The sequence below is a fragment of the Melozone crissalis genome, unplaced genomic scaffold (assembly GCF_028551555.1).
Source record: "Melozone crissalis strain CALT ecotype California unplaced genomic scaffold, PUWL_Pcris_2 ptg000041l_1, whole genome shotgun sequence".
Lineage (NCBI taxonomy): Eukaryota > Metazoa > Chordata > Aves > Passeriformes > Passerellidae > Melozone > Melozone crissalis.
In genome coordinates, this window is record NW_026535819.1 from 2,007,926 (window position 1) to 2,031,666 (window position 23,741).

A 23,741-nucleotide genomic window follows, 5' to 3' on the forward strand; every position below is an offset into this window, starting at 1 on the left:
TGTAACTTCCCTGTGATCCTGAGCAGGGCAGGGAATGTTCACAGGTGTGGTGTTTGTCTTTGCAGGAATCAGCCTTGGAAAAGGTCAGATTCTGTCTTCTTCAGTCTCACAGGGACCAGCAACCCCACACGTACTGTGTCAGGGCAAACACAAGAGACTGCAGATTCCTATTTTGGAGGGTTTGGGTTTTGGAGGGTCCTGTTCAGCTCTTTATACAAAGGCACTGTTGCTTCTAACAGAACTCATCAAGGCAGGGCTGCAAACTTCCTCCAGATCTCCCCCAAGCAAGCCTGGGAAGCAGGGACACCCTAAGCATAACCCTAACCCTGGGCAGAGCAGTGAAAGCAGCCTTGGGTGATGTCTGTTTCCAAGTGAGGAGGTAAAACACTTAGCAACAATGCTGAAAACAGACACCAGGAATTGGAATTTCCCAAAATGCTCATTCTTTGCAATTCCAGGAAGTAGCCCATGGTTACCTACACACAGTAGGTGGCAATTCTACATGGAAGGCATCTTGTTTCTGTCAGGAGCAGCCTGGAATGTCATCTTGGCAGCAACTGGAGTGTTCTTTTTGTTTGGGTCATTTCACTCATAAACTTCCTTCCATAACACACTGAGCTGGATATAAACCCACATAATACAGGGTATTGTGGAGCTTCTCCCAGCTGTGGCCAGACTGCGCTTTGCACACACGCACTGTACACCTCTCTGCAATTTGGTTTGACTTTTCTGAGCATTCCTAGGTCACAAACAGCAACTCAGTGTCCATCACCGCGTTACTATTGCAACAGAAACGAGAACGTTTCAATTTAAACCATAGAAAACCGATAAAATGTCTCAGAAAACATTTGTTAAACGCACTGAGCATGGAGGAGCCCGGGAGAAGGGAGGGAGCTTCTCCAGCTGAAAACTCCAGGAACGCCAGCGCTGTGTCAGCACGTGAAAGCCAAGGAAAACTGCTCTGCTCTGGACACGGCCCTGCTGCAAATCCAGCTGCTCGCAGGGAATTCCCTCTCAAGGCAGCACCGGGGAAGTGCCCAAGGTGCGAACTCTGCTGTGGCCAGCGCAGGCTCTGGGGTTCCCTCATTTCAGCGCCGGCCTGGGCTGTTCCACGGCAGGGCTGTCCCCCAGCGCTGTCCCTGTCCCTGTCCCGGGCAGGGCTGTCCCCCAGCGCTGTCCCTGTCCCTGTCCCTGTCCCTGTCCCTGTCCCGGGCAGGGCTGTCCCCCAGCGCTGTCCCTGTCCCTGTCCCTGTCCCTGTCCCTGTCCCTGTCCCTGTCCCGGGCAGGGCTGTCCCCCAGCGCTGTCCCTGTCCCTGTCCCGGGCAGGGCTGTCCCCCAGCGCTGTCCCTGCTGTCCCAGGCAGGGCTGTCCCCCAGCGCTGTCCCTGTCCCGGGGCAGGCGGGGACGCTTCCCCCTCCGCTCCGCTCCGCTCCGCTCCGCACGGCTCTGCTGCCGCCCGCAGGCCGGAGGGCGCCGGCTCCGCCTGGGATCGCTGCCACATCCCCGGGACGGGATCATCGCTCCCTCCCAAGAGCGGGCTTCCTTTCACAAATCCCTTTCTACGGGGATTAGAAAATATGTTCCTTGCTTTTTCCCCTGCCCAAATGCTAAAAAATATAAAAAAATTAACATCCCTTTTAGTGAAGTTTGTTACTCTAAGGTTCATTACTTCCAGTCTAAAAAACCCCAAACAATCACAAATCCTTGTGTTTTGAAATAACAATCAAATAAGGAATAGACCAGGTGAGACGATGACAAGTCAGCTGAGGAGTGAAGTCAGTGGCAATGCAGCAGAGTTAAACGTGTGTAGGTTTTATTTCTGGTGACACACTGAGGAACAGTTCCTAACTTGTGGTGCTGTATCCCAGGTAAGTTCACCCAGATTTCACATACAAAGAGGTCAAGTGGGTTTTTTGGACTTGCACTGCATTTTCTATTTTGTTCATGAAAAAGGAGTCAAGTATATAAGATGCTGACCAGTCTGAGGGCAAATCAGCAAAACTCTTACACTCGTGCTGAATTCCAAGAATATGACTGAAGGAAATCTGAAGAGTCCAGGTTTCATTGCTTCCATCTGTAACAGCACTCAGGCCTGGGTATGCTCCCAAGCTTTCACCCAAATCACTTCCTGGCCATCACAAAGGTTTTACAGCCCTGCCTGGGAACCTGCCCAGCTTTCCCAACCTGCTTTTTTCCATGTCATACTAAAAAGCATATGTGGATTTAATAATTACTAATCCAATGACTGCATTACTTACTGCGTACAACTGAGCTAAACGTGCCAGCATCAAATGATCCCAGAGCCCTGGACAAAACTGCACATCTGGAATGGGCCCCTGCTTTCAGAAACACGGGGGATGCAGCCAACAACCACCACGGAACACAGCCTGTGCCCAGGGCAGAGCTCTGACAAGGAATGTGACTCCCAGGGGGGAGCTGTGGATCACAGGGCTGAGGAATGGTGTCCAGCCAGTGTGAGGCACAGCAGCACCTGGAGCAGACTTTAGGGGATCTCTTCCCTATGTAAAGGGATCAGAGAAGCACTGAAGAACAGGAGTTATTGCTGCAGTGCACCCCCTGACCTTGGTTTGGACACAAGAATCAAGGACTTGCCTGGTGATTTGGGACCATCAGATGAAGCAGCTCCCCTCCCTCTCCAGCCCACTGTGAAGTGAGGACCATTCCCAGTGAATTTCCCCTCTCCCATGGAAGAGGCCCCAAGCTGAAGCTCACAGAGGGTTTTGGTACAGCTGCCTCAGCCCAAGCAGTGCTGTCACTCGCTGTCCCCTGGGAGGGGCTCTGACCCACGGGCCCAGCTCTGCTCTCCAAATGCCCAGAGCACCTCCAGCCCGTGGGAGGATGACGAAGAACATCCCACCAGGAGCACAGGAGAGGAGGTGGAGGCAGCTCCTGGCTATCTGCCAAGCCTCACCACTCTGCTTTTTCATTTTTAGTTTCTGCTCTTTGCTGCAAAGTTTCTACTTATGCTCCGGTTTCCACGGCAACTGCATTTCTTGCCTTTCTTCTCTAGCATTAAATTTTTTATTTGATTTCCCTTCTTCCCAAGACATGACTCTCTTTTCCTTTTGTAAAAAGGAATTAAGTGTTGTCTTCTCTTTGGTTGTTGATATTTTTAAAGGAGGTAGGAGACACTTTCACTCAGGCAGAATCTGCCCAGAACAGCAGCAGAGATTTAATCTCCCAAGGAAGAATGTCAGGGGATTCCCTTGCAGAAAAGCCATCTACTGTAATTATCTTAACAAGGTTTTGACATGTAAGAAGAGTTCCAGGTACTGTGGAGCCCAGCATTTTTTAAAAATTGCATGCTCCTTTGAGACCAGACCTGGCCATTTTTTCTCTACAACTAAACATTTAAATTTCTTTTTAAAGCATTACTTGTGACTCATGAGCAGTCTCTGGAGAGTAGTTTAATATTGAAAGTGCACTAGAAATGTGGTCTTCAGTTCGAGACTGTAGGAGAATTCAAACTTTTCACTGAGAGTGTGGCTGGGAGAGAGGAGTTGGGGTGAAGCTGAAGGACCCCTCTTCCCCCTGCCATGGGCAGTCACCCACAGCAGCGCCCTGCACACCCTCACACAAAGCACCCACAGACAAACCCTCACAACCCATGGAGATAAGGCTAATTAATTTGTTTTGCCTTTGTCATGTTGGGACTGAATAATCTGACATCCTGAATTCATTTGAGAAGGAAAAAATTCATCAGAATAGCAAATCTGGATTAGATCTGTTTGGTTTTTCCAAGCTTTAGCTTCATCGTAAACACAATTTACATGCTGCAAAGCCCTGCAATAATACAGGTTTTCATGTCAGTTCACTGTGAAAGAGTCTCTCCACATCTAAATTCTCCAGCACATTCAGGCCATAAACTGACCCTCCTGTACAGTTGTAGATTACCAGGTTTCCAGTCTTTATCTCTGCCTGGTGGGATTTCACAGTAAATTCTTTCAGGACTGAATAAATAAAAGAAGCAAAACCACAGCATTTGGCTCATAAGGCAACACAAACAAATCCGTCCATGGGTGCTATCTTGTTTGCAGCACATGTGCACAGATTTACATGTAGGACTGAGGCTTAGTGTTCTGTTTGTTTAGATTTTCATTATTCTGTACCCCAAGCATAAGGTAAATTGTATAAAGACTGAACTTGGAACAACTTCAGGAGTAAGCTGATCTTCTTAAATAATTTTATTAACCCAATTTTGCAGTTTTTAAAGATATTCAGAAGAAATAAGGGAAATGGGTCAGGAGTGAGGAGCCCAGTCTACTATACTGGGTTCATGTCTCTCTCCTGCTCGTGAATTCCCTCCTCCAAGGAATATCTAGGTCAGGAATTCACAGGATCTTATAGAAATCTGGCAATGTTCAGTGTATTTGCCAGCCAAGCTATTTGAATTGTCAGTTATTAAATATATGTACTAGGATCTGTACTGTAAAATCCCATTACAACTTACACTGTACATCAACTCCCCATGGATTGGCTTCACTGCAGGCCAGGTCCCCCACTTTGAGTCAGGGTCAGGAGGAAAGTTTTAGACATGTGAGCACAGCCTCCCTGCTTTCTTCCCTCAGAGATGCCAGGATTAGGGATTCAAAGAGCTGCTCTAGGCGTAGTCCCCTAAATCGCAGCCATAATGCAGCTTTTATGTGGCCACGGACAGGCTTCATGTCTGCAGCATTTCAATTCCCAGAGTGGGGATTGATTCAGGCAGACAGCAGCTTACTCAGCTCTCTCAGCTGCTGTGCTGAGGCGAGAACATCCAGCAGCCCCTTGCTCATCCTCGCTTGATTTAATGATTTGCTGGCCAGACTACAGAGAGCGGCTCAGGAACTCCTACCCAGCGTGCCATGATTTGTGGGTTGCTGTTGCTCATCTGTAATTGCAAGGAGAAATGCTCATCAATCACTCCAGCTCTCCAGCAGAACGTTGGGAGGTACAGCAATGGAGAGCTTTCAACCTGGCCTATCTTTCAGAAAACATTCTAATCCTGCAAATAAAGATCTGGACTCTGTCCCGGTGCCAGGACGAGAGCAGCTCCTTCCTGATCCCAAGGGACACAGCCATCCCTCAGTGAAATGAACCAATATTCCTCCTCTGAGAGCTGAGACAAGAGGAGGCTGGGAATAAAACCTGCTGATCTTCATTGCTGCACTCATTAACACCAAACTCTCAAGTCACAGCATCAAAACATTTTTCTCCAGCTCTCTTGAAGCCCCTTATGGCACTGGAAGGGGCTCTAAGATATCCCTGGAGCCTTTTGTCCAGACTGAAGAGCCCCAACCCTGTCAGCCTATCTCCAGAGCAGAGGTTCATCCTTCAGCATTGTCCAGAACTACAGTGTGACACGAGTTCCCCTCTCACATTCCCTGTGCCTGAGCTCTCTGAGCACCACTGCGAATGTTTCCTCTCCTCTGTGAAGCACAAGCTGAAAATCATCATCACTCAGTCCCCAGAGGGACAAGAGAATCCCTGCAGATACACCCAAACTGAGTGGGGATTCCTGGGAAGCTGCACTCCAGATCTCTACAATCCTTATCACCCTCGTTATTGCTCAGTCAGATTTGAAAACTCTTTTTCCAGCAGCCCTGTGAGCAGCACACCTTCCCAACAACGTCCAGATCCGAACCGCTCGCATTCATTTCCTGCAGCCTAACAGAACACAATCTTAACACGATTTATTGAGACAATTAAAATTCAGAAAACAAGCTTCTCCTTGCTCCATAAAGCACAGCAAATTTATTTGCTGCAGTCAGTAAAAGTCTGCTGCCTAAAGCTGTGCAGTAACTCAGCAGGGCCTGGCCAGGGACTGCGGGACCCTCAGAGCTGGGCTGGGATAATCAATTAGAGCTGGGGCTGCACTGGGGCTGCTGCAGGGACCCCGCAGCTCCCCGGCCCTTCCACACCTGGAGAAGCAGAAAAAAGGTTCAGGAAAGAAAAGTTGGTTGGTCTGTGCTCAGCTGCCATGCCTACCAGTCCTACCAACAATTGTGACCAGTTTTGAAACTGTACATTTGTGCTACCCAGTATTTCAAGTTCCCTTAACCAAAGACAAAATAGAACGGATTTTTCATCTACCAAATTAAAAAACTTCCCTAATTTGGAATTATTGGAATCATTACAAAAGTGTAAGAAGGTTGCAAGCATTTGGATACACTACACTCAAGCCCCAGTACATACATTTATGCAATGAAATCACTTAATTTGAAACAGATCACCAAAAAGCCAGCTTGCATTTAGGCTGCCTCAAAGAAGAGATGTCATGCTAGAGATTTTCCCAGTTACTTATAAAAGAATCACTTCTTTAAAGTTTTCTGGTTTGAGAGGTAATTATTAAGTGAATTTAGAATATAATTGCTCTGAACAATGACAAACTTGTATTATACCCTGAGTAAGCAGTACAGGCAGGTGATAAATTGCAGAAGTAATGCTACATCAGTTTAACTTCCTGCCGAGTCACCCTGAACTGCTCCAGCCTTGCACAAAATAGCCCCTGCTTTCATTACTAATAAAACACAGAATTAATTACTCAGAATAAAAGAGGCCTTGAAAATGTGCCCAGACACTGAACCATGCTGGCTTTTGCATTCTTTTTCCCTTTCTTTTTTCTCCTATAAACGAACCTCAAACCCATGATTCCTATGATTTCTTCAAAGCCAGCGGCACCACACGAGGTTGTGTTCAGGTCTCTTCCATTCCCAAGTGGATGCTCAGGACCTGCACACACAGCAGACCCTCCAGTCACCATACTCCTCCCAAAATACTTCAGCTGATGGCTGACTGCACCACAAATTTCATTTCTCTGTCTGGATTATGATAAAAAAAGCTCAGTTTGGAAATCCGCTCAAGCAGTGGAAATATTTTAGACCGGGATCCAAATCTTTCAAATGTCTAGTGCTGGACTGGAATTCTCCAGGGACTTTCAGGCAATTCTGCTCCAGCTTGAACAAGAAGAATCCCTGGCTTGTTATTATTAACAGCTGGGAATCTTTATTTCCCTACTCTCCTGTAAGAAGCATTCCAGCTTCTCCCAGAACCTCACCATTATAAAACATGCAGGTTTAGAGCTGTGCCTGTTTTCATCTCAGCAGTTCTCCAGGAATTTGCTTCAAGATGAAACATCACCCGAAGTTTCCAGGAGATTTTGGCTCCTGTCCCCTTTGTGTCACCCCTCACACGCTGACAGGGGGCTCTGGCAGTGGGTGACCTGCATCCTCCTCCCTCAAAGCGACCTTGTCACGAGCAGCACCAGGAAAAAGCCATAAAACTTCTTTAGAGAAACACAAACACAAGGTTCCCACCAATTCCTAACCAGAGCATTTAAAAGCTCTTGGGCAGCCGTCCAGCCCTTCTGGCAGCTCTGTGTTCATGGAGGAAGAGAACGTGGGAGAAAGAATCCAACGGCACAAGGAGCCTGAGCAGCCAAACATCTGCACGAGGAGCCCAGCTCAGGCTCTGTGGAACTCATTCTGTAACCCAGGCACTGCAGGGCCCATTCTGTAACCCAGCTCAGGATCTGTGGAGCTCATTCTGTAACCCAGGATCTGCAGGGCTCATTCCTTAACCCAGGCTCTGCAGGGCTCATTCTGTAACTCAGCACAGGCTCTGCAGGGCTCATCCTGTAACCCAGCACAGGCTCTGCAGGGCTCATTCTGTAACCCAGCACAGGCTCTGCAGGGCCCATCCTGTAACCCAGGCTCTGCAGGGCCCATCCTGTAACCCAGGCTCTGCAGGGCCCATCCTGTAACCCAGGCTCTGCAGGGCTCATTCTGTAACCCAGGCTCTGCAGGGCTCATTCTGTAACCCAGGCTCTGCAGGGCTCATTCTGTAACCCAGGCTCTGCAGGGCCCATCCTGTAACCCAGGCTGTGCAGGGCCCATTCTGTAACCCAGGCTCTGCAGGGCTCATTCTGTAACCCAGGCTCTGCAGGGCCCATCCTGTAACCCAGGCTCTGCAGGGCTCATTCTGTAACCCAGGCTCTGCAGGGCTCATTCTGTAACCCAGGCTCTGCAGGGCCCATTCTGTAACCCAGGCTCTGCAGGGCCCATCCTGTAACCCAGGCTCTGCAGGGCTCATTCTGTAACCCAGGCTCTGCAGGGCCCATCCTGTAACCCAGGCTCTGCAGGGCCCATTCTGTAACCCAGGCTCTGCAGGGCCCATCCTGTAACCCAGGCTCTGCAGGGCCCATCCTGTAACCCAGGCTCTGCAGGGCTCATTCTGTAACCCAGGCTCTGCAGGGCCCATCCTGTAACCCAGGCTCTGCAGGGCTCATTCTCTAACCCAGGCTCTGCAGGGCCCATTGTGCAGCCCAGCACAAGGCTGAGCACAGCCTGGGGTCTCCCTGTCTGTGCCAATGTCCCTGCTCAGCCCTGGGCAGCTCCTCTCACCTGGCTGACCCTGAGTTGCAGCTTTGCCTGCAGAGACAAAGCTCTTCCTCCCTTCCCAGAGCTCCCAGCTGGGGCTGGACCCTGCAAAGGAGAGGCCTTGGAGGTTTCTGATTGTCACAGACAGTGTGGAAGGGGCTCCACTGTAACACCTCCAGGTGTAAGAACATCTCTGCTGAGCCACTGCAAAGTCACTTTTCCAGTTCTCTGAGGCAAAGAGTGACACACAAGGAAGGCAGGATTTAGAGCGTGGGCTGAATCTCATGTGAGAAGATTCTGACTGCAGAGGTAAAGTATTGGCTAAATTTTATAATGATGGAGTTAATTTTGTTGCTAAGAAAAGCAAAGGCATGATGAGGACTGGCTCCAGAGATTACACAGTGTGTGGTCTCTGCACTTGAAGAGCTCTGCACAGCACTGATTCATGTTACATCAATTACTTTAACAAAGTCAGATTCAGAATAATATTTATAAAGCTGAGATCCACAGACCTTTTTGCAATCACCTGGGTACAATCACCTTATTCACAAAACTGGCTATAAATTATGCTAATCAGTGAAACACTCAGAAGATGAAGAGAGGTTTCTTGTGTAATTTTAAATGGATTCCTATAAAAAATTGGAATATATAAAATTACAGAGTTTCAGTGTGCATTTCTATTTGAATCTTGGGTGTCAGCAATATAAAGGTTAAAGCACTGTGATCAGAAAATTTCAAATAGATAATTTTTATTGTGGGGGCCCTTCTATGTCTCCACAATGGTTAAATGTAATACTGGAAGGTTTTGGTGAACACAGATGACATCTTAAACACCAATCCTGACCACTCCAGTGAAGCCTAAATGAAATGGTAATTTTTCTCTCAAGGCAGTCCTACCTCTGACTCAGTCCCTCTGTTGTATTTTATCATTACTTTAATAGTAAACCCTTTCCTTTGTGGTTTTCATAACATAAAAAATCAAACAACACAGTGAGATACAGCTTTCTCTTCACATCCTTTGGAGGGGTAATTTAAAAAAATATTTAACTTTAGCCTACTCTAATGCATATTTCAATGAAGGGCACATTCCTGTGCATCGTTCAGGTGAGACAGCACCTGCAGAGCAGTTGGCACTCCCTGAAGGTCAGCAGCAGAATGACCTCAGTGAAGTGTGTGGTGCTTCTGTCAGGCCTGGGTGTCAGAGCAGAGGGGCTGACACTCCCCAGGGAGGCCCTGCCAGGAGCAGGAGTGTTCCCTGGCCATGGGGAGATGCCAGAGCTGCATCTCCACCTGTCCAACCCCACGGGACCTCCTCTGGCTCCCGAGCAGCCCAGGGAGCTGGGGAAGCACAGCCTGGGAGGTCACTGCCTGTCAAGTGATTCCCATCTTTCAGCTCAGGCACAAGGAAGGTAATGCTGCGCATGGTTTAAACAAATCCCAGGATTTGAGGTGAAGCACAGGAAATCCTGTATGAGGTGTGACATCTGGCAGCCCTTCCTCAGGGCTGGATGCTGGGAAGTGAGGAGGATAAATGGCTCCCTAAAGCCACTGGGCTGTGGGCACGGGCTGCCCCGTTAGCTGGGCCACTGCTCCTCTCCAGCTGCCTCTGCCTTTTCCAGGATCAAAGGGGAGGATCGAGCCCTGGATCCCAGCCCTGGATCCCAGGCCTGTGTCCATGCTGCCTGCCTGTTCACAGAGCACAGCTTCTCCACACTTTTTGCCCAGGTTTCTCTTTACTCAAGTGAAATTTCTCCCCTTTCCCTGCTCTGCTCTCTCGTTACTGCTCACAGCTCATCACCAGGCACAGACACAGGTGGACTCCTCACCTGACTTTGTCTGATGATGTCTCAAGTTCAGATTCCATGGGATTAAAATCCCCAATCAGAGGTTACAACTTACAGAAGTTATAACTCAAACAAGCAGGTCCTTTTGTAGGACTCAAACCCTTTGCAGCCCACTCCTGACCCCTGCAATGCAGCCCTAAGGGCTGGAAACCATTTAAGGAATGTCCTTGTGTGTGGATTCTTCCTCCTTTCCACGAGGTTGTTTGCAGACACATTAAACAGTGCTGCTACTTGGGACACAAAACCCATTAAAAGGAGTGATGTGCTAAAATTAACCACGTATTTGTTTTCCCCTCAGTTTCTATAGAACACGAGGAGAGATGCAGATGGTTAACAGCACTGAGATTATAGTGATAGCTGTAAAATTTGATGACTGTTATCAAAAGCATCGTATGGCTTATGAGAGCAAGTAGCAATAAAAAAAAAAAACAAAAACAAAACCAAAAAAATATCACCCAACTTCCAAGCTTACCCTGGACGGGAACAGGAATAGCAAAGGGGGATTAAAGCCAGTTTCATGCTAAAGGATTTATTAGAAATAAGAAGATCACTACTTCAAACCTTGACAGACACAGGTAATCTTGAGCAGCTTGGATGTGAATGAAATAGAGGTGATGGGTACGAGCCTCAATCACTGACAAAGGGAGGTTTAAATCTGGGGTGGAGATTTTACTGCTCAGGAAAGCAAGGCAGGGATCAGCTGCACAGACCTGAGGCAAAGGCCAAGCAACTGCTCCAGCATCTCCAACTGGCACTCCAGACACAGCACTCCTTCTCCATGGCTACAAAAATGCTGTGCTGCCCCTTCTCACAGGCAGGGAGATGCCTGACAAAATAAGCTGAATCACTCACTTCCTCCACTCTCAACCAGAACAAGACTTTGTTCCACCTCTCTGGATGAAATATTAATCCAGCCTGTAAGAGAATGATACCCCCAGCCTTCCATCAGAGACCTCTCTGTTCAGACTCCTCTGTGGAGAATTACCTTTGCTCTTTCCCAGCTGCAAAAGCTCTTGTATTCCTGCTCCCCCTCCCTCTTCTGAGCTGCCATGACTGGAACTCCAGACTTTCCAAAGTTCCAATGATTTATTGAAACCAGTTCTGCTTAGTGAGAGCTCTGGCAAGCAGAAGCTGTGTTAATGCACCCAGCAATCCACAGAGCAAGATAAAATCTCCCAAGAACATTTTCAAGTGGTAAAAGAAGAAACAACAAGGAAAGGGTTGGAAGTTTTCAATGTTCCCTGAAACATGGAAGATCATGAACAGAGACATGAGTATCTTTTCTCTTAAGGTGTGTGTCTGCCCATTCACTGGAGGAAAATCAGGGATTGACTCATTAGAAATCAGGACAGACAAAAGGACAGGACACACTGTTCCTTGGCTTGGCCTCTAGAGAACACATCCAAAGCATCTGTGAGAGCCATCTCTTAACCCTTAAACATTCCAGTGCTCTCAAAATATCCATGTTACATCTACTGGGACACAAGTTCTTTACAGTGGGAGAAAGTTTCTTACAATCCATTGGGGAATATGTTTCTCTGTGTTGGTTTTTAATTTATATTTAATCTCTACCCAACACCAAAATATGTACATATATAATTAGCATAAAATATTCAAGAACATTTCTTGATGAGGGATCCCTTTGCAAGGAAAATGATAGTAAGAACCAGAACTGAACGGATTTACTGACAAAGCACTAACAGTCACAAAACAGGACTTTAAAAACATCCACCAAGCTGCTCTTAGATGGCTCAAATGCCTGAGATGAAGAAGTCAGGCAGCACTTTCCAAAGGCACATAAAACAACAGCAATCTCAAAAGGTCTTTAGTATTTTTTTAACCAAAAATACTAAAAAAAGACTCCAATTCTCAAACCTTGACTTTACTCCAGAGGTTCAGTTCTTCCACACTGTCCTTAAGCCATTTAATTTCAGCACTGTTAGATGGGGCTGCAGCTGGAAGTTTAGTACAAGCCTCATCCCAACTGACATTATTCTTTGCCTTCAGTTCTCTGCTCCTAAATGAAAAATTACAATCTCAGAATGAGGGAGTAGGAAATCAGGGTTTGAGCATTCAAAAGTCCCTCACAAAATTGCCATGAAGCTCTGGCTACACTTTTTCCAAGACTAAATTCCCAAGATTTGTTGGAGTCCCTGCTCCAGTCACTCTGTACCATTCCCAGAATGACATTCTGGGTCAGGGATGTAAGGACAGGCCAGCCCAGGGCAGGCTGTTGGCAGCTTCCTGTGACAAAAGAGAAGCTGTGGGCTGAAATTCCTTGAGAGAAAGAAGGACTTCCAAAATTTCCATGAGGCAATTCTAAACCAACCCTCCTTTTGCTGATTTTCACTTCCACAGCTGCTCTGCAAAATGGTTTCACATAGTCAGAACCAGAAACCAGGAACTCTCTGGTCTCCTGTGCTTGCCACTGGATTGTCCCAGTTTTTCTGAAATCCTTCTCTCCCCATCAATGCTCCTCTTCTGTTAAAAAACTGGTTTCTGTGCTTCATCTGACCTACACGGAGGCAAAATACCAGTTTTTTATCTTGATTTTCTTATCTTGATTTTGAAAATGTTGATAGTCTACTGGCAAGTACCAGGAGCGGTGACATCATAACAGGAGGCGGCATCTATTCCAAGGAGCTCAGAGCCAGCAAAAATACTCCCAAAATCACAAAAATAGTTCCTATTACATTTTACTCCTTGGCAAAGGACTATTAGATTATATAAAAGGCAAGGCTAGCACAGATACAGGCAGAGAACTTCATGGTAATGGCAGAGCCTCATCACTCTGGGTCTGGAAACCTCAATTCTAGGTAGGTCAGACTTATCTTAAGCTGAAGTTCACCAGAAATGTCCTGATTTAGACTCCAGGCACTGAGTATGGCAGAAGGAGCCACATTCTTTGTGAATTAAGTGAGACTGAACTCCCAGAGAAAGTCTGGCAACCAAGTCAGACAAGAGAGTTGTGGTGGAGGAGAAGAGGAAAGGAATCTGTGTGGATTTCTGAAATTAGTCTGTAAATATACAATGATGTTGCATTGCCAGAGTTGCTCCTTTAGCAAAATAAAGTAATTTATTGTAGTGAAAATGAGAAGTCTTCATCTTCAAGGAAACAAAAATCCTGGCCTGCTGAATACCCTGTGCTGAGATTTTCCAGACTCCCAAGACATGCCAGGTGGATTGTGCTCTCCACAGCAAAATGACAAATGTCCTCCAGAAATTTATAATTGGGAAGAAGAGCAAAGAAAGGGAGATGGGCAAGGAGGAAGACTGTGGAGCAAGAAGAATGGCAAAGGACTAATGGGGAACACAGGAGATGCTGTGCCACTGCATCTCCTGTGGTATTCCATGAGAAAATCTCCCTGTGTGTGACCCTGGACAAGGCAGCTCTAACTCAGCCCCCTTCAGAAGAAGAGGATAAAAGCAGCACATTTAAGCTGGCATGAAGTTATCTGGATTAGAGAGGGAAGAACACTGGAGCATTGCAGTGCTGATGATGAGAGCAGCACATCAGCCACAGGCAGGCAAACAAAAAGTGCTTTGCAGCTACACAGGATGCCATTAAAAGGAAATATTGACCAGTGCTAAGTTGTGGAGGGGTTTGGGAGGGATCCAGCAGGAACCCTCTGCAGAAGGGTTACAACCAGGAAACTCTACCCTTGCAAAAATATTTATCACAGTCAGGCCAGTGAACCAAGGAACTGCTGTTGGATGAAGCATGAAAAGCAAAAAATAAACACATTTTTCCAACCAGCTGGTGTTTGATCTGAGCATGCATATGGACATCCCACGGAACTGCAGAGCTCTGATTCCACATCCCACATTCTACTGGGATAGAACGGCTGAGGAACCTTCTGGAGCCAGGTGTGGAATGGAAGAGATCCTGTGGAGTTCAGAGGTCAGGATTCCATTCCTCATTATAATCATCACCCAACGGCCCAGGGACAGGCTGGGAAATCTATGACTGACAATGCAATTCCAGCAAAATGGAACTAAGTGAGCATTTATTGTTGTTGTTGTAGTTATTATCAGTGAATAACAAATAGCTTTTCTGTCCCCAGAATGAGTCATTACTGGAAACCCCACTGGGACTGGTGCACACATGACCTTTCAAAGGCTTTTGAGATCCATAAGAGGAGAGGCACACGTGGCACTGTGAGACCTCAGCCCACATGTCCCATGTCCCCAGCAAGCCCAGTGCCCTCCAGCTGATGGACTGTGCTGCTGCTGAGCTTGGTGTGATCCAGGCATTCCTTCACAGAACCATGGAATATCCTGGGCTGGAAGGGACCCACAGGGATCATCAAAGCCCAGCTCCTAATTCCTTCCGTGACTTGCCACACTTTTCCTAATTACAGCAAAGCAAGTTTTTTCTTCATTAAAGGAACTGCTTTTGATGATCTGGCAGTGGGCCAGGATAATGACTAAGTGAAAAGATGCCTCCCTGTCAGTGCAACAGCTCCTTGCTGTATTTTGGAACATTTGCTCCACACTGGTGCCTGGGTGCAAGGAAGCACAGCAGGAGCACGACCCTCTCCTGTTTACCTGAACTCGACTGGATATGAAAAGTTCAGGTCAGATCAAGCATCAGTTACATAAATCTACTGCTCCCTTAATTACAGGTACTGAGCATTTGCCTTGTAGTACATATCAGTAAACAAGTCACACACTTGCTGCACAGTTACCATTAACACACCAACACAAAAAAGCTAAAAATCAGGTGTTTGTCAAAAATAAATTACAGTGAGTCTTCAGCAAAGTCTTAGAACTATATTTTGCAGAGTTACCCCTTGAACAGACCACAGTAAAATGAATAATGTGGCTCAGTGGAAGGAGGGACAGGATTTTACAAACCATTAATATTTCTTGCCCTCCCTTTGCTAACTTTGTTTTGTGTAGATGGAAGAGTCTGACTGGAACACAACCTGCAGAAAAAGAATCCATAGCCATATTTTAGAGGTCACATGCAGGAGTTCAGGATGTGCTGACAGGGGGAAGAGTGGTGGCCCCAGCTCTGCTGTCCTGAGGTGAAGGAATGGCCCCAGCTCTCTCAGCAGGTCATTAGTGGGCAGGATTTAACAGGCTCACAAACTACATCTTGTCCTCTGCTAGAGGAAACACAGACTGCTGCAAACCAACTGTGCTTGGTCTGAGATAACAGAAAAAGAGATTCCATAAGCAGGAAAATGAGACCTGAGAGTTCTCTGCATAAAGATACAAACCCAAAAATGAGCTGCTGTTCTGAATTACAATTACACTCACACTGCAGAAAGTTTGGGTTAAGAGTTATTGTAAAACAATTGCTACACAAAAGAGAAAGAGACAATCATTGTTCCAACTCTGCTCATTAAAGAAATTCAGAGACAAACCCAGTCTTTGATCCCAGGCATTGCTAGGAGGCAACTGTACACTGCAAATGATTCACATTCATTCCTAAAAAAACAACCCCCCCTGCAAGTAGAAAGACAGTCCCGAAATTCCAGAGTCTTTCCCTGCTTACCTTTTTACAAGCAGGTCAAATTTTTGGAAGTAGTTTCTCAGAGCAACTCAGACATTCCACGTTAACTCTCGTGCTGCAATAAACAGCTGCAAAACTCCCTGATTTACTTCCCGGCTTGGTGTGCATGCTGAACCCCAGAAGGAATCCCACACAGGGAAACAAATAAAGGAAAAACACCTCCAAAACCCACAGGAGAAGCAACTCAGCCTTCGAGCAAAGCACAAAAAAAGTTCCAGAGGGAAACAGAAAGGAAATCCAGTGCCGAGTAAAAGTTTGGGTAAGGAAGAGGGAAGGCAGGCGTGCTCCCCGTGCCTGCAGTCCTGGCTGAAGGTGCCTCTCCAGCAGAATCCACCGAGGCTCCGGCTCCTCGGAGCAGATGGTATTCACACATTATTCCCGAACAGCAGCATTCCCCAGCCCAATCAGGAGGCAGCACTCAAAAGCCAAGTGCTTCCCAGACTCTGTTACAGTTTTCAATAGCTATAGCACAAGATGAATGACTCAGAAAATGAATAAGCAGGGAAAATAAAACCTGCCTCTCTCCTCGGCAGAGGCACAGGCAGGCGGGTCAGAGCCCTCAGTGTGCTCTGCACTGGGTTCAACTTGAATGCACCTGCTTTTTCTCCCTAAATCCTAAATGCTGATCACTTTTTCTGTGCCTTGAGTTCGTGTGATCAGCTTCATCTTGGGTTTCAAGTCACAACAGTTAAACCTTTTTTTTTTCAGTCTTAAAAACAACAATCATTTGTAAGAGTCAAAACAAAGGATGAACTGTGCCTGTGCTCTTGCAGGCAACTCAGACAAACTCCTCATGCCATCTCCTGCTGAATACATCAATATACATTTCTAAGATTAAGGCCTGACTTTACAGACCCTGTTGCAAATGACATGAAATAGATTAATACATCCTCTGGTTTTGCCTGAAGTTTACCAGGAAACTTAAAATGACAATAAAACAAATATCTCTAAGAATATATGAAAAAAAAAATTACTACCAGCTTTCAGGGAAAGTAAAACCATTATCAAAAAACTGGCCAAACTGAACTGGAAATTACTTCCAACTGCTCTGTGCAGCTTCCAAACCATCCCATCCAGAGGGCACTTCTAAATACAACTCCTCAGCTCATTGCCTGCTTTTTCTGACAGCTGCAACCCAATAATAAAGGATGACCAGCTGAACAAAGCCAGTTCCTCATGGAAACAGGCACAGCACCCAGGCTCTCCCTGCAATACCGTGGTGCACTCCTGAGCTCTCCTCAACACGCTGGAATTCTCTCCAGCTCTGTACAGAAGTGAGTGTGGGGAGGTTGTGCTGTGCTTGGTGCTCCTGCCCCAGCTCTGCTGCAGCACAGACTCTGCTTTTAAAAACTGCTGCTGCTCAGGGCTGGACCCCGGGCAAACGGGATCACTTCCATCACTGAAACTGTCTGGGGTGAGAAACATTCCCCCAGGTCCCCCCGGACATTTTCAGATCTCTGTCTCTGGTTGTAAATTGATCCTTTGCATTCCTGTCTGACACATGGACTGTGAAAAACTCTTCAGGGATATTCTCCCTGCCAGGAGAAAGGCTCTAACAGCACTTCTGCAAACACAGGGCCAGTCAGAGAGACAATAAAATTTTGTGAACTCTGGACTAACTTTTACTATTATTATTTTGTCTTTTTTTTCCTTTTTATTCATTCTGGACCAAATAAGAGAATGCTATTTGCATTTGACTTTCCTATTTTCAAAACACCCAGTATCAGGGTTTCTCCCTAGGACTCAGAGCAGGACCCACATCCAGAGGCATTGCTTTGCTCCATCAGCCAGGCCCTGCCCACCCAACGCTAAGCAAACAAACCCACACAAGCAGCTCCAGCACAAAGAACAAGGGCTCGTGTTGTAACATCTGCCACAGCTGCCCACCAACCTCCAGCTGCAGCTAGAGAAGTGTTCAAAGGTGTAAAACAAAACTAGAGGCATATCTAGACCTGATAGAAAACAAACATTTTTTGAAGCCCCATTTTGGCAGGTATTTTCTGATCCCTGCACTAAGCTCCACAGCAGCCAAAATCATTTTGACAACTGACTCACTGAGCGAGGCATATGCTGGGCCTCCGAGCCTCTACCAGCAGGAGGAATGCTCTGCAATTACAGCTTTTCCATGTGCTGGTTCCTTGGAGATGCTCACAGAGGAAGCACATCTAAATCCAAACAGGATCCCCACAATGCTCCAAGTGCTGGGATAACCCCGTGTATGCCCGAGGAACCTCCTGGGCAAATGTCCCATTTGGATGTCACAAAGAACACTGGCTCAGGGTAAGCAGCTCTTCATTCCGTGCATCCATCCCCAGGGTGGATTTGTTAGCCAGGGATGGAGGCACCTGCACCCATCCATCTCTCTGGGCAGCACCAGCAGAGGAGGCCCCGGGCCAACAGCTGAGTTTCACCAATGGCATCCCAACAACCCTTGGCTGGAGGGCGCAGAAACCCCACTGGGTCAAACTGTGGGGCTCAGATCTCATTAACAAGGGACACTTCCCTCTGGGCTCCTCCAGCTCCTTTCAGCTGCTAGCAGAGTCTCATTAATGGAAAAACTTCTCACCTATAAACACCTGGATACATCAAATGTATGCCTGGAGCTCCTCCTCATCTCTGCTCCCAGGAAATCCCGTGCCTGTGCACTCTTCCATCCCAACCAGTTATGCTGAATTCACCTTCCAGCTATGGCTGGAAGTTCTGAGGGAGACTGGCAGAGCTGTGTGGAACAGATGGGTCTGGGAGGATCCCTCACAATGCTCTGAAGTTCCTCTCTTTTAGGAGAAATATAGAGAGGCCTGACTAGGAAAAGACCCTTTTCTTTAGTTCCAAAGAACCAAGAGATGACTGTGACTGTTTCCATCACCTCCAAGTACGGATGGTTACATTCCATTCGTTGGATGCTCCTTCAGGATTCCATCTGGGTGGTTCTCCCTTGTTAAATGCCCATAATCCAGTGGGATGCTCATTTATTGACTGCTCTGCCCCCTTCTCCTGATTTCAGCAGGGACTGAGAAGAAGCCACTGCATGCAATGGTTGTCCCCAACTCAATTTCCAAGCTGGAAATTGCAGAATGCATCTACAAATCATTAGGCAGTAATCTGCTGAATCCTTGAGCTCCCGCTCCTCTGGAACTTTCCCACTCAACTCTGCTACCACACATAACCTACAAAGAATTCTGTTTCCAGGCCTTGTTTCTGCTTTGCTCTCTACCAGGTGTGATTTCTAATGCAGGCCAAGGTGTCATTGAGGCCAGGATGTCATTACTGCCCTCGAACAGTGCCTGAAGAATCTCAATTACCAACAGCAAAGTTCAAGCCTGGCTGCCATCCAAGTAATTCACCTGGCTCAATGTGTACGTCAGAGACTGGAAAAAATATGCTGTAATTATTGTGTTATTAAAGCACAATGGTTTAATTTTATTTCTTTGTGGCACAAAATCTGCATCTGTGATTCACACCTATTGTGCAGGGAATATGATTCCACCAAAACCAGTAGCTGGGATCTGGTCTACAAGGTTGTTCAAAAAGTCTAATAAAAATCTTGTGCTCTTTAAGGATTAACAACTGAATCACAAAGAAATATTGTCAGGACACAGAAAAGAATAAACTCAGAGGTGGTTCCAGTGCTGACAAGAGCTGTACAAACTGAGATCTGAGCAATTAGAAGACACAAAGAATACATAATTCATAGATATTTTGTACTCAAGAGTTTGCACACAAATAAAACATCTTATAAATCTTGAGCAGCTTGCAGAAAGCTGCTGAGCTGTCTTTTATTTGTGGAGCAGCAAGTGGCTATAGTACAAAAGAGAAATCCATAGCTCTGATATGTCATCCCTCCAAAATGGGTAATTTAGGGTTATGGTTTCAGAATCAGCACATTCTTCAGCAAGTTTCTTCCAAGAATTTTTTTTTGGTGAAAAGAAGTAAATCCATGCCACTACATTAAAAAGAACACTTCAAAAACTCAGAGCTGTGAGCCACCACAAAATGACAATAATGTTTCTCTACATGCCTGCATTCCAGAGAATGGAAAGAAAATAATGGGTGGGGGAGAAGGAGAAAATAATGTGGGGGTTGCTTTAATGATTTTTAAAATCCATATGAGAACCTGTAAGTTTCTGTGAGCCTTCATCCCATGTGGAGGAGAAAAGTTACAGAACTCGCTGCACAAATCTCCAAATGAAGAGCAGCCTGTCAGGCTGTGTTCCAGGCAGTCAAGCACTGCAGCTCCCTGGAGAATCACAGAGAAAAATCCAGTAAGCACTGCACCCACAGGTGATGCAAAACCCACAGGGTTTATTCCAGGGGCTGTTACGTCAACGCAACCAACACAGCTTAAATCTCATGTCAGGCCCCCACATAAATGAGTGGTGATTCCCTGCTCAGCTACAAGCAATAATAAATCTATGAGGCATCTCTGTGAAAAGTTGGCAACTTAATTTGATTAGGAAAAAAACCTCCTGTGCTAAGAAATGAGACAGAGCTTCCCAATCTTGAATATTCCACCACCGTCCTGTGAGCTGAATTCATGCAGGTCAGTAAGCAAATGGAAGGGCTGCAGGAGGCACAAAAAGCAACTCTCAATACATTATTGCCACAAATTCTTCAGAACAGCTTTTTCTGTCATTAATCATCTCTTGATTGTGCTGGGAATAAGCAACACAGAAGGAACCAGGGCTGAATTTTAAGGTAGATGGTTAACCCACAGGTAGAGCAAAAATTAAAGAATGGACTTCATTTGGCTGGCAGAGAAGGGGATTTGATTTGGCATTCTTGAAGGTAAAAAGGCACTTTTCCAGCAAGCACAGGAGTTTTAAGTCATGGTCACTCCCCAAGGCATTAAGACTTGTCACATGAGCAGCCCACTTGGATAAACACAACAGTTCCCAGCATGTCCAGAGCTGCTGGATATCCAAGGGACCGAGGAGCAGCTTCCAGAACAAGGGAACGTTCTCAAGGGGCAAATCTTCCTGAACAGCACTCTGCTGGCTGATTTCTCAAAACTTTCTGTTTACTGAATTCATGCAAAACAATGCCTGGGATCTCAGAGCAGCAGCTGAGTCCCTCAGTCCTGCAGCTCCAGCAGCAGCACAGGGAAGGAATTGACCTTGTGATCAGTAAATGGTTCAACCCATTTGTTTACAATGAGATAGTTAAAATCAAAGAAATTTAAACACAACTAAAAGAAGATGGGATTTACATAGGAAGGAGAAGCAATGAAATTTTTCCCCAGATCCTTGGTACCAGCAGTGCTTGCTTATCTCTCATTTCCCAGCCTATGAACCTTCCCAGTGTTTGCCGACTTATTCAAATATTTTGTAGGAAAACGAAGTTTCTACACAATATGACAGAATATACTTCAGATGTCTGTAAGAAAAGAATGAGAACCTATGTATCTTAAATTATGCATTCTAAATTTAATGAGGAATTTAACATATTAGAGAAAATAAAGTTAAACTTGTATTTCCCTCAGCACCCAGACACTCTCTGTGACTCCTAAATGCCAGATTCTAACACTGGGATGGGCAAGAACACCTGCTTACATGTTTGTTAATATCAGCTCAACTCTGCATGCACTTCTCTGAAATCCTAAAACTTCCTGCTGGAAAGAAAATGAGATTTAATTCTGTGTCTCAGTGGTCTAATAGGAGGTATGAGACATGAGAGGTAGATGCTGTTCTTCCAGAGAGGAATTAATATAACTACATATGAAATAGAATAGAAAAGAGAAATAAGAAGTGTGAGACTCCCCTCTTAATATTTTCATGCAAATATCATCATTTGAAACACCACTGAAATCTGTCCTTGATTATTTTAAGTTCTATTTCAGCAGGGCACAGAGCCCCAAGTAAAGCAGTGCTGCCTACTTCTATGTGCCCAGTCAACTGTTCACATAGCTTAAATGTTACTTCATTCCCTTAACCACATTCTTTCCACACAGTTTTAGGTCTCTGTGATATTAAAACTGCAGTTGTGTCGGACTTGAAGCTCTGTTTACCAGCAGAGAACATGCTGTGGGAAATCCATAACTACTTCCTGAACAATATTTATGTGGGAAGTGGAATATTTAGTGGATTTCAAGCTGTATTCAGAATATACTGAATGCATATTAAACAGTTGAGAATCAATTTATTCCAAAAATCACCATCTGAAATTGTTTTCATAAACATGAATACTTTGTTGTCCTCAATGCAGCCAATTCTCTTCACTAACAGAGAATTGAGACTTGCAAACAACTTTTCCCCTCAATTTATGTTTTTTTGTGTGCTTTCCAATAGACTGGATAGCAGAACATCAGCTTGTGGAATGCTATAAATCCACGGAATAGCTGCATTTTTAACCATGGACTTTAATTCCAGGGCGAATTTATGTGGTCCTTGGCTAAATATATCCTCCTAAGTAAATTACTCATGCATCTGCCTGTAGGAAAGCTTTCTGCAGATAAAGAATCTGTTCCCAAATGCTACATCTGACAGCACATACGGCACAAAGTTCCATTCTCTCTCAGTGGCAAAAAGCCCCCCAAGCTGAATAAGGTGGAATGCACAGGTCCCTGTTCCCTCTGCACAGACTGCTCAGGAGACAGCTTAATGCTGCCTGCTTCCTGCTCCTTCCAGCAGAATAAATATCTCAATGTATCAGTCTGCTACACGTTTGTCTCCAGCCCCTGTAAACAGAGGGATTTCTAAGCTCTTGTGAAGCACATTCCCACATTCATTTCCACTTATCCATGCAGAAGACAGTACAAACACATGCCTACCCCTGTGCCTTTAGCAGGATGGGGAACTCAGACACTCTCATTATCCTTTTTTTCCCCTCTCTCTTCTATGTTTCCTACTTCTTACCATTGGAGTTGTCCTGGTCCAAAGGATTATCTGGTTCCATTACTTCAAATAAAAGCATCCAACATGCAGTTCTCCATGCAGCAGAGGCATAAAAACACAGCAGTTGCCTAAGCTGATTCACCTGATTTATGAATTAGTGCAGCATCCATAAGAGGCTGTGTTTCTTCTTTTGTATTACATCTGGCTCCTTTTCCAACTCGATGGCTGGGTATTACAGCATGCAGGCCTTTTTCCAGCATCCTCTTAATGCATTATATTTAAAGTAGCAGCAACCTTTTTCTCCCATCCCCCAGACTAAGTTACAGCAGTAACTAGGCTGAGCTGGCAGCAAGCGCAGCTCATTCAGAACAGGACCTGCAAGCGTTCTCCGAGTCGTGGTGCTGCATAAAGAGGATGATTGATACAATAAAAAGTAAGTGGGCTTTGACACAGCACGGGATGCACTGCACAAAATCCCACCAAAACCAGGCAGAGGTCCTGAGGGTTTGGGGAATGCCTCGCCGAAACCAACAGTGCACCCCCTCACGCACAAACACAAATTATGTCCTGTTCCCTCCTCCTCCCCCTCCCCGCTCCAATCTTTTATAACCCTGGATCTCCTCCAGCAATAGTCTGTTCCTCCACTCAGTTTATAATAAACTCTGCCATTGCCGTGTCCCTCGGGCTGGCATGGAGAGGAAGGAGGCTGTTTGCACAATGAATAGCCCAGCCCGCGCCTGACGGGGCGGCAGCTCCGGGACTCTGTGCCGGGCACCGGGAACTTGCTGCAGCAGCAGCCTTTGGCTGGGGACCTCGTCCTGCATTTCCCTGCTCTGCCAAGCCAGGGCTGCTGCTGGGCTGGCGTTGGAAAAGCTCCTGCAAAGGAGCTGAAGGACGAGCCCCAGCTTGGCTGGACTCGGACGGTAAATGACACCAGAGCCTCTCCACAGAGCCCGTATCAGGTGACAGCCAGATCGCAGCACTGCAAGGCAGGTCACCTTCACTCTGCTCCTTGGGTCTGCCACTGCCTCCTCCAGACCTGTCCTAACTCACAACTGCTCCCTGTGCCTCAACCGTCTGTGATAGGGACACTGAAATGTATCTTAGCTCACAGGAAAGGAGCTGAAACCTCGCAGCTTTGCATGTTTTGAACTTCTTGGATAAATGA

General features: G+C 46.2%; 1 protein-coding gene across 6 annotated transcripts in view; it reads right to left on the reverse strand.

The window, feature by feature from the left end:
- DAB2IP (DAB2 interacting protein) overlaps positions 1–23,102 on the reverse strand; it is a 152,022-nt gene extending 128,920 nt beyond the window's left edge. For 4 of the 6 annotated variants that reach the window (XM_054283946.1, XM_054283941.1, XM_054283944.1 and 1 more), the window contains exon 1: positions 22,716–23,102. Coding sequence is in view for 4 of the 6 variants with exons in the window: in XM_054283941.1 (XP_054139916.1) it covers positions 22,716–22,833 (118 nt within the window). In the remaining 2 variants the exon portion in view is untranslated. Of the gene's footprint in view, positions 1–15,725; positions 16,200–22,594 lie in introns of those variants that run through there. The other 2 variants (XM_054283940.1, XM_054283942.1) reach the window with 2 other exon arrangements.
- Positions 23,103–23,741: the final 639 nt, after the last annotated feature.